This window comes from Magnolia sinica, chromosome 18 (genome assembly GCF_029962835.1).
Source record: "Magnolia sinica isolate HGM2019 chromosome 18, MsV1, whole genome shotgun sequence".
NCBI lineage: Eukaryota > Viridiplantae > Streptophyta > Magnoliopsida > Magnoliales > Magnoliaceae > Magnolia > Magnolia sinica.
Genome location: NC_080590.1, coordinates 28,356,018 through 28,367,520, shown reverse-complemented (window position 1 = coordinate 28,367,520; position 11,503 = coordinate 28,356,018). Strand labels below are relative to the sequence as shown.

Below are 11,503 nucleotides of genomic sequence, written 5' to 3'. Positions count from 1 at the left end.
TGAAATGCATGGAATTGACCGTGAAGTGAAAGGGAATCGCTGAGATTGACCGTGAAATGCATGGAATTGATCGCTAAGTAAATGAAATGAATGAAATTGACCGCGAAGTGAATGAAATGGATTTTCAACCATCGACCATCGACTTGATGAAATCTTGAAAAATAACCAGGTTGGTTGGCTAAAGTAGCTTCTCCTACCCCAAAATCATATAGGGTACGTCAAATAACTAATTTTGGTTTAGAAGATATTATTGTTAAATGAATAAAAAAAAGAAATGAAACAAAGAGAGAGAAAAACAATTATATGCTTATATATACATATTTATATAAATATTTATTAGAAAATATTGTAGGTAGAATAAAGTTCTCCATGTAAAATAAAAATAAAAATAATAAATAAAAAAATTTAAAAAAAAAATCATATAGATTGGTGCAAACCACAGTTATAGCTACGGTGATAATCCGTAGCTATAGGTATCAGAGCTCTTTCAATTATATCGAAAAAGTCCAGAACTATCCAGCGAGTTTGCCTAAAAAATTCTGAAATTTTCGATACCCTATGGCTACGGATTATAACCGTAGTGGTAACCGTAGCACACTGCACAGCAGCAGTACCGGGCAATATGTGTTGTTTTTTTTTTTTTTTTTAAAAATATATGTTGTGTTGCCTTTGTGGGTCCCATCATGAGATTTGTGTTATATCCAAACCGTCCATATATTTTGTGAGCTCATTTTAAGGGTTGAGACGAAAAATATAGATCTAACTATGAAGTGGACCACACTGTAAAAGACAGTGGGGAATTGAGCGTCTACTATTGAAACCCTTTTAGGGGTTACAGAAGTTTTGGATCATTATGAAATTTGTTTTTCCTCTTCATCCAGGTCTTTGTGACCCTATGAATGAACTTAGACGGGGAGGATTTCTCACAAACATCACAGTGGGCCCCCTAAAAGTTTTTAATGGTCGATGCTCATTCAACACTATTTCCTATAATGTCGTACACTTGAGATTTGCATATACCTCTTTTTTGTCTCACACCATAAAATGATGTGGAAAAAATATGGACGGCATGGATGAAAAGCATACATCATGGCGGGGCTCAAAGACCACCGAACATCCACCATTGGCTGGTGGCAGGGGGAGTACCCAATGCGTTTCCGTGAAAGGAGGGGTATTTTCGTCCTGAAATTGGGTCTCCGCACGTGGAGGTCTAAGTTGCAAAACAAGGTTTGCCTTCTTTCATTAAAAAAAGCTGGATAAAAGGTGGGGTCCACAGTCCTGAATTTCTCTAAGACCACGTTTTGAAAAGAGTACGGGAAATTTAAAGAAGTATGCGATTCGCGCGAATGGCCATAGCATTCGAATTACACATGTGAACTGCTGCACAGCGGCGATCTGCAGTTGCATCTCTCCCTCTCCTTCATACGAGTCCCAAACTGCCCCCAGCACCATGGCGTATTCACAAGCTCTCGCACAAAACTACCATTTCTCCGCTCCCTCCTCCTCCATATCTTACTCATCTTCTCGCATTTCCCCCAAACCAGCTGTAATCTCTTGCCGCTCTGCCGCAACTCCTCTCACTCTCTTAACTGGAAACATTGAGAGAAGCGAATCTGATAGGAGCACGGTCCGTCTCGGCTTACCCAGCAAAGGTCGACTCGGCACCGGAACCCTCGACCTCCTCACGGTAGTTTTTCAGAAAACTGAATTCTTCTCTCTTTCATATGCTGCCTTCTTTCATCGATTTAAATTACTTGAATTTTCCTTCTTTTCTTTCTTTTTTTTCCCCATTTTTTATATAGAATTGCCAGTTGTCCGTCAGGCAGCTGAACCCAGAACAGTATGTTGCGCACATTCCAGAGGTTCGAGCTCTCCTTCTCTTCTATCTGTTTCTTTATTTACAGTTCTCAAATGATAGGCTGTAAGGCTGTACATGGAGCCCAGTCGAGTCGAGGTGGGCCAACATTGGCTTTACTCGTTCATGCTCTCCTCGAGCTTAAAATCAGCACCTCAAGCTTACCATTGGAGTTTGACTTGTTTGTCAAACCTTTCAAATCAAGCTCGAGAAAAACTATTGGATCGAGTCAAGGCGAGCTTACCTCAAGTCGAGTCGAGTTGAGCATGCTCTCAACCTGACCTAACCCAGCACTTAACCCACACCCGACTCAACCCAGCCACTTGACCCAATTGACTCAACCCGCACTACACTCAACTCCAAAATCAAATATTCAATTTTTTATATATATATATATATATATATATATATATATATATATATATATATTGTTGGTTGAAAGAGAGAGAGACAGAGAGAGGAGAGCTCGAGCGCGCGGCAGGTCAAGGAAGGAAATGGGTAAGAAAAGGACGGACAGGTTAGGATAGGGTTTAAGATCTGGTCGAGCTCAAGCTTTGAGCCTAGCCGAGTTCGAGACGAGTAGAGCCAAGATCCACTGTGATCAAACTCGGATTGTTTTTAAAAAGATGTGAGTCATGTGAAGCTTGGCTCATCTCGAGTCATCATTCAAGCTGAGCTAAGAGTGATCCAAGCTGGCTTGGCTCATATACAGCCCTAGTAGGCTGCGTTTGAATGTACATCTGATATCGGTCAGAATAATCTGATTTCACAAAATAAAAAAAAAAAAAGAAAAAAAAAAAGCGGAATAGCCATAGTTGCAATGAAGTCTGCGTTGCTCCACGGAATAAGCTAACCAAATAGTAATTTTATTTGTTGAGTATAACTTGAAATGAAAACAATAGAAATAATGTGGACAGACAACTAGAGGTTTTTTTTTTTTACACACGCGCACACACCCCCACACAGAGTCTACCCCTAGAGTTTAAAATTAGAAACCGATTGCTAAATGGGCTGCAAGATGTTATGCCACTAGTATATATGTTGCTGGGGACTTATCAGAACCGCCCAAATAGTGGGACAGACTGTACATTGGCCAGATCCTCAATATCAGATTCATTAGTCAATTTTGATCTCTGCTTGATGGACGTTTGTTGTTGAATTTGGACTTTTTATTCCGGTCTGGGTCACATCAGACTTAGGAGCGGATTAAGTGTGCCCTGACCGTAGGGCCCACCTTGATGTATATATTATATATCGGCGCTGTCCATCCTTTTTGCCAACTCATTTTAAGGCTTTAGACTTTTTTTTAAAAAAAACAAACAAAGAAGTACATGGACTGCACCACATGAAACAGTGGTGATTGATCATTAAAAACTTCTTGTAGGCCACAATAGTTTTGTATCAAGCAATTAAAAAAATAAAATAAAATTATCCAGGTCTGTGTGACCTTATTAACAGGTTGGATGGAAAATAAACATTACAGTGGGCATTAAGTTAGGGCCAAGAATGTTTTTAATGGTGGATGTTCAACCACCACTGTTTCCAATGGTGTGGTTCTTGTAAGATTTGGATCTGCTTCCTTTTTAGGCTCATGCCCTAGAATAAGCTGTAAAAATGGATGGACAGTGTGGATATACAATACATACACCAAGGTGGGCCCACAGTCAAGGCCTCACATGTTTGGATGAGGGATTGGATTAGGCCTCACATGTTTGGATGAGGGATTGGATTAGGTGCGCCCGGCCTCACTCAAGACAGTGCGGCCCTCACCGTAGGGCACCTTGATGCATGTAAGTCTATCTATTTTTTGAGATCATTTTAGGGCATAATCCGGAAAATGAAGCATATCCAAAACTTGTGGCCCCCAAGAAATTTTTAATGGTCAATCATTATTGTTTCCTGTAGCATAGTCAACCTTAGACCTGGATCTATTTTATTTTAAGCTCCTGACTAAAAATGACCCGAAGAAATAGATGCACGGTATGTATATAGAATACATACAAGGTGAACTCCGCGGTAAAGGCCGCACCTAATCTTACAACTATGCTGTGCTCTGGAGTTTATAGTGCATTGTACGTCCACCAGCTGGCCTGCTAGATTCTGACTTTCAATGTATCTTTCCCGTAGTAATCCATCAATGGTTGGTCCATCATTACTTGTAATTTTTAAAAATGAGGGTTAAGAAAGACTCCTCATCTTTTCTCTATTTAAGGGAATTTTTGATAGGTTTGTTGTGATTTCGATCCATGGATTAAAAATATTTTACTTTTAAACTACTTTCATAAGATTAACTAATTTTTTCATCATAGTCCATGTACTGTCAGATCAACTACTTCTTTCATCATAGTCCACCTACCGTCAGATCCACTACTTTTTTCACCATATATAGTCCACGCACCGTCAGTGTCGATACAGGCTAGCATATTTCCGTATTGATGAAAATATCACCTTTTAATATGTCGATTTGGCCAAATCATTTTAAGTGGTGGCCTGAAAATGAGCCGGAGCCAAAGCTCAAGCGGGACGCATGTAGGAAAAGGTGGGAGATTGAAATGAGTATAGTCGAAATGAACCTTTCCAAAGACATCTGTGATGTTCGTAAGGGCCCGTTTGGCCGGGCGGATTGAATGGTATTGAATGGTTTTACAAAGGATTGGACATGTTTTAAGGGAATGATTGCAGTGTTAATGGATTGTCAGCAAAGCCATGGGATTGCTATATCCTGGGACAAGTGCACTGAGTCTGTTTGTCACGCCGGGCCAATCCCAGGATTTTACCTTCAAATCCCTTCCAATCAGTCCAACCAAACACGTCCCAGGCAAAATTGAACAGATTAAGAGGGATTGGATAGATTTTAAGGTAATGATGGTGATGCCAGTGAATTGGTTAAGATCCATGGGATTGCTATAACCCGGGAGAGGTTCACCGAGTCTGTTTAGCACGTCCGCCCAATCCCTGGGTTTTATCTTCCAATCCCTTACATTCGCTTCCTATCCCTTCAAATCCGCCCGGCCAAACGGGCCCTAAGGTCATTCCGACTTAGAGGAACTAAAAACATAAAAATAAAAGTCCAGTTTAAAACTTCCGTGGCTCTTATAATTGGTGTTAAATACCTATTACTCACTTGAGCTTTAGATCTACCTTCTTCCTGGTCCACACCCTATAATGATAGGGAGACATTGGTATACAGGGTGGAATTGTCAAACATCATGTGCGGCCTGTGAGTATTTCAAGGAGAGAGATATTCAACTGTGGGCATTCTATACATGTTTCTTAATTGTGTCGCCCACTTGAGTTTTGGATCAACTTCGTTTTTGGGCTCACACCTTAAATGATTTGGTGAAACTGATGGACAAGGTAGATGTCTCACAATCATCATGGTGAGCCTTATGAGTGTTTCAACAATGGGCGCCACTTGAGTTTGGATCTACCTCATTTTTGCACTCATGTCTTAACATGAGTTGGCAAAACGGATGGATGGGGTGGATTTCTCAAAAACATCATAAGCCCACAATTGTTTGAACAGTTGGCATTCAATACCCATTATTTTTTAATGTCTTTTCATGCCATCACAAAAGCTAGGTGGGGCCCACCTTTATAATGTTTGTGATGAATTCACCTGGCTCACCAGTTTGGCCAAATCGATTAGTTGGTGGGCCTAAAAATGAGGTGGATCCATAGGTCAAGTGGGCTGCATAGAAGGAAACAGTGGGAGAAAATGTCTACCACGAAACCTTTCCAGGGTCCATATGTTTATATGCCATCCAAAGCGTTCATAAGGTTCATTTCTTTCTTCTCGGTAGCTGGGGAAAGTAGTAGAGAATCAACTCTTTCGGGCTTCGAGCAAATAAGGTGTTGATCGAATGCTTTAATTAATCTGATGCAAATACAGGATTTTCGATTGATCGACACAACTTTGATCAGATTGAGAAAATCCTGAATTTCCTAGTTTATGAGTTGACTCTCTAGACACTATTGAGCATATTATATGAAATGGAACATGTGGTGTCGATTATAGTAAATTTGTTGTTGCTGGTGTTGTGGTTTTTTTCCGCAAGAGTTTTTCACCTAAAATCGGTGTATCATGTGATTACTCAATTTTTTTTCACTTTTTTGCTGCATTTTTTATTCACTCAAAGGTTACTTATGCACCTAACGTATGACAGCTATGCACAACATAAGAAACAATAGAGATGGATCCATTCACTCAATTAGGATTGGGTAGAGCTAGAAGTAGTCCCTCTGGGATAGTCTAGAAGTACTCCCTCTGGGATAGTCTAGAAGTGCATGCATCAAATCTTTTCCTTTCTTTGGGATGTGGGAGAGAAATCATGAAGAAAATCTCTCTTTCTCATGTATACTTTTGGGACTCTAGGGCAGTTAGATAGTTACAGGAGAACCTCACCCATCGAGACTAGCTCTTGAGAAAAAGGGCCACCTTCTCTTAGGTTAATTACCATCTTCTACTCGTAGTCGACTCTGGAGCAAGGAAAAGGAATACGTTCAAACCATTCATAATGCCATTTCCACTCTGATGAGTTAAAAACATAAAACTAACAGTCTGATGCAAAAAACTTCTATGGCCTTATGAGTACGATTAACGGTGGGTGTTCAATATTAATTGTTTTTTGTCATGTGGCCCACTTAATTGTTGGATACATCTCATTTTTGGGTTCACACCCTAAAATGATCTGGAAAAATTAATGGATGGGCTGGATTTATTACAAAGTTTATGATGGACCCGTGACTGTTTGAACAATGGGCGTTTAATATCCTGCTTTTTCTAAGGAGTGGCCTACTTGAGTTTTGGATATACCTCATTTTTTGGGCTCATGACCTAAAATGATTTGGAGAAATTGGTGGACGGAGTGGATTTTTCAAAAACATAATGCTGGGCCCTACAATCTTGTCAACGGTGTGCTTTTAAAATGCATTTTTTCCCATACAAAGCTAGATGACCTCAACAATGGCCGTTGAATACTCATTGTTTTCTTCCATGTGGCCCACTAGAGCTTTGGATCTGCCTCATGTTTAGTCTCACCACCTAATATGATCAGACAAAACTGGTCTGGATTTGTCAAGAACATCATTGTGGGCCTTGGATGTTTCAATGTTGGCCTTTCAACCTTCATTGTTTGCTTCCATGTGACTCACTTTGAGCTTTGGATCCACCTCATCTTTGGACCCAAAGCCTAAAATGATATGGCTAAATCGATGGGCGGGTTAAATTTATTACAAACATCATAGTGGGGCCCAGGTGTTTCAATGGTGGCTGTTCGAGGTCCACACTTTCCTTTCGTGTGGCCCGCTTGAGCTTTGGAATTTGCCTTATCTTTGAGCACACCACCTAAAATCATCTAACAAAACTAGTGGATAGAGTAGATTTGTCACAAATATCATAGTGGCCCCATGCTATTTTCAACGATGTGCACTCTTTCCCGATAAGACTTGAGAGGGGGAGAGAGAGAGAGAGGTGACTTCGACCGCCGGTGTTCAATACAACCATTTCATGCTATATGACCCATTAGAATGTTGAATTTGCCTATTTTTTGATCCATGCCCTAAAATGATTGGCAAAACTAGTGGACGGGGTGGATTTGTCACAAACATCATTATTGGCCCGTAGTGTTTCAACAGTGGGCATTCAACCGTCACCTTTTTGCTTCCATACGGCCCATTTGAACTTTGGATCTACCTCATCTTTGAGCCCACCACTTAAAATGATATGGCAAAATTAGTGGACCGGTGGACATTTCACAAACATCATGGTGGGTTGCTCGGTGGGGTTCGAGTACCCATATATAGGTGGTGAAATCCCACTACGGCGCGAGTGTGCGGGGGTATGTGTGCGTGTGTAAAAAAATAAATAAATAACGGTGGCCATTCAATATCCACTATTTAGTGTTGGCCCACTCGAGCTTTCAATTTGCCTCATTTTTGGCCCAGATGGGGTGGATTCGTCACAAATAGTAAGTGGGCCCACCTAGGCAATCTGCCTCCCTCGTAATTTATGCCGCTTTTGATATTACTTTGCTCAAATAATTGCATTTCATGGTATGCCTACCCTCTCACAATGCTGTTATCTAATAATTTTACTTTTCGGTTGGGCAGTCATTTTCTTTTGTTCAGGAGTTACAAATGAACACCGACTCCAAAAGTCTAACTACAACCCCAATCCCCAAACTGTTCTAAAGTTAAAATGAATCAAGCTGCTCACCTGGTAAATCAGAAATTTAAAATTAAATTCCAAGTATTCCAGCCATCCACACTTAAAAGGCTTTTAAGGGGAAAAAAATACCATTATTTGCTGATTTTTACTAATTGTAACGATTCACTCCTTATTTACCTGAAAATAAAAATGAAATATAGAAAATGATGTTAACAGATTTCATCTAATGCATGCCTTTGTAGAACTAATCACTCTACATGTATTCCAACCATCCACACTCAAGATAACCAAAAAAAAAAAAAAAAACAATTTTTACTGATTTTTCATTAACCATTAGTCTGTCACTATTCATCTGAATTTATTTATTTTTTTTAAAAAGAAACAATAGAAAGAATAATCTAGGGCATGCATTGGTAGATCTAATCATTCTACATGTATTCCAACCATCCACATTCAAGATTTTAAAAAAAAAAAAAAATTAAAAAAAAACAACAACATTTTTTTACTGATTTTTTGTTAACTGATATTTATCTGAAGTTAGAATAGTTAAAATAGAAAATTACATTAGAAAGAGTGATCTAAGGATCTCTTTGTAGATCTAATCATTCTACATGTATTCCAACCATCCACACTCAAAATAACATAAAAATTAGAAAAAATTGCTGATTTTTTTAACCACTCAAAATTTAAACAAAAATACAAAAAATACAAAATGACATTACAAAGGGTGATCTAAGGCATGCATTTGTAGATTTAATCATTCTACATGTATTCGAACCATCTAGACTAAATAAAAAATAAAAAAACAAAACAAATTTAGCTGAATTTTGTTAACTGTCACTATTCATCCGGAAAAAAAAAAAAAGAAGAAGAAAAAACTCTCAAATGACGTTAGAAAGAGTGATCTAAGTTTTGCATTTGTGTATTAAACATTTTACATGTATTCCAACTATCCATCCACACTCAAAATAAAATAAAAGAATAAAACAGCTTTTGCTAATCTTTTGTTAACTGTCACTATTCATTTGAAATTTCCCCAAAATTAAAAAATTTTAAAACATCAAATGATGTCAGAAAGATTGATCTAAGTTATGCATTTGTAGATCTAATCATTCTACATGTATTCCAACCATCCACACTCAAAATAAAATAAATAACAAAATTTTCTGACTTTTTATATAAAAAACAGCAACATAATAAAAAATTATAAAAACAACACCAAATTGACCGTATATCTAGCAAGATAAGGTCAATTTAGTGTTGTCCTCTTTAAAATAATTATTTCCAGTGAGAAATATTAAAAGAAATTGAAGACTTCTTTTTTCATCTTTCTGCAAAATGGCCCACCAGATCTTTTATTCATCCAAATTGCTTCAATCTCGTGTTTTAATTCACAAAAAATACAGTGTGTTGAAATTGGCTTAGGATTACTCCTGAAAGCTAGAAATGTGAAAAGAAATGGAAGAAAGATGGATTTTATTTTTTATTTTTTATTTTTTTTTAAGCTCATAGTGCCAGTTTTATAAAAAAAGAAAAACAATATCGACCATCTTTTTTCTTCTTTTTTTTTGTACCGTCACACATATGACCGTCATGGAAGGTAACAACCGTTATGGAGCTAACTTTTTTAAGGGTACCCTTGATACCATTATGTAGTGGCCATTACAAGGCATAATGACCATTACGGTGTTGAGAAGTGGAGCCACATCTGAGGCCGCGCACGACCGGTCGTGGTCCCTGCTCGACCGGTCGTGGAGCCCGCTTGACTAGTCGTGACCAGTCATGGATTGGCACGACTCGAACTCCAGCGAGCATCAGTTTTTTGGGTCTAAGGTGCTCGACCGGTCGTGGGGTCCGCTCGACCGGTCGTGCAGTCTGCTCGACCGGTCGTGGTTACGCAGATTCGTTTCTGAATCTAATGTGGACTATGGATTTCTGTGTCGCCTTTCGCAAGGGTGCGAAAGAAAGTTGTCAAAACTATAAATTGGGGTCCGTAGGGCTATTCTAGGGTAAAGGTGAATATTGGAATATATTTCTAAGGTCTGAGCAAGGGATTTTCTCTATACTTCCAAGGGAGGTTAGTATATTGCCTTGTAATATTCGGTTTTCATAGTGAAAGTTTGCATCCGTGGTTTTTTACCCTAGTTTGGGGTTTTTCCACGTATATCTTATCTTGTGGTTTGTTTAGATTGCTTTGATCTGTTTCTAGTTTATATTTCTTCTTATTTATCATTTGTGGGTGAGGCCTGAGATTGGATCTAGGCTCACTGCGTTGTTGGCGTGCTGCGCAACAACTGTTATCAGAGCTATTGGTTTAGTTTTATTGGGAGCGATGACGAAAGAAGGGAAAACTAGAATTGAGAAGTTTGATGGTTCAAACTTTGCCTTCTAGAAGATGCAGATGGAGGATTATCTATATCAGAAGGACCTCTATATTCCTCTAGGAGGAAAAGAGAAGAAACCAGAAAAGATGACAGATGATGAATGGTTTTTACTGGATAGAAAGGCTTCAGGAACAATCCGACTCTCTTTATCTAAGAGCGTCGCCTTCAATATATCCAAGGTGAAAACTACAAAAGAATTAATGGAACCCTAGCCACCATGTATGAAAAACCCTTTGCGTTCAACAAGGTTCATCTTATGAAACAGATATTCAACATGAAGATGTCAGATGGTGGGAGCGTGGCTGAACATCTAAACAAGTTCAATACAGTCACGAGCCAGTTGGAATCCGTTGGTATTGTTTTTTAGGATGAGGACAGGGCGTTATTAATCTTATCCAGTTTGCTAGACAGTTGGGATGGTTTGGTGATTGCTGTGAGTAATTCTTCAGGGTCGACAAAAGTTGAAATTTGATGATGTGGTCGGTCTAATTCTCAGCGAAGAATTTAGAAGAAAGGCATCAGGAGTTTTAGGGGATTCGAGGAATGCTCTAAACATTGAAGGAAGAGGAAGATCGCTAAACAAAGGAGGCAATAAACACAGGTATTCTAAGTCAAGGAAGAAGTCCAAGGGACCGAAAGACAGAGATGGGTGTTGGCATTGCGGCAAGAAGGGGCACATGAAACGTAATTGCAGGGCACTCAAGAAACAAGAAGGAAGCTCTCAAGGCAGGAAGGATTCAATGAATCTATCTAAGGAAAGTGACACAGAGGCGTTGATCTTGTCTCTTGATGCGAGGAATGAGTCTTAGGTTATAGAATCAGGTGCTTCGTTTCATGCCACTTCATGTAAGGAAGTTCTGCGTAACTATGTATCAGGTGACTTCGAGAGAGTCTACCTGGGTGATGATGAGCCGTGCAGTATTGTTGGAAAGGGAGACGTTCATATGAATCAGAAAGACAGAATGACGTTGAAATTAAAGGATGTCAGACATGTACCGAGTATGAGAAGGAATCTAATCTCAGTGGGGCAGTTGGTCGATACCGATTATGTGACGACATTCACCAGTGATTTCTGGAAGATCACAAAAGGTGCCT

The 11,503-nt window shown here is 39.1% G+C and overlaps 1 protein-coding gene across 1 annotated transcript in view; it reads left to right on the top strand.

Moving 5' to 3' along the window:
* The first annotated feature begins 1,368 nt into the window (after positions 1–1,368).
* The window catches only part of LOC131232326 (ATP phosphoribosyltransferase, chloroplastic-like), a 19,116-nt gene continuing 8,981 nt past the window's right edge, over positions 1,369–11,503 (top strand). Inside the window, exons 1-2 of the mRNA XM_058228562.1 lie at positions 1,369–1,687; positions 1,803–1,862. Coding sequence (XP_058084545.1) covers positions 1,451–1,687; positions 1,803–1,862 — 297 coding nt within the window. The 5' untranslated portion in view covers positions 1,369–1,450. The remainder of the gene's footprint in view (positions 1,688–1,802; positions 1,863–11,503) is intronic.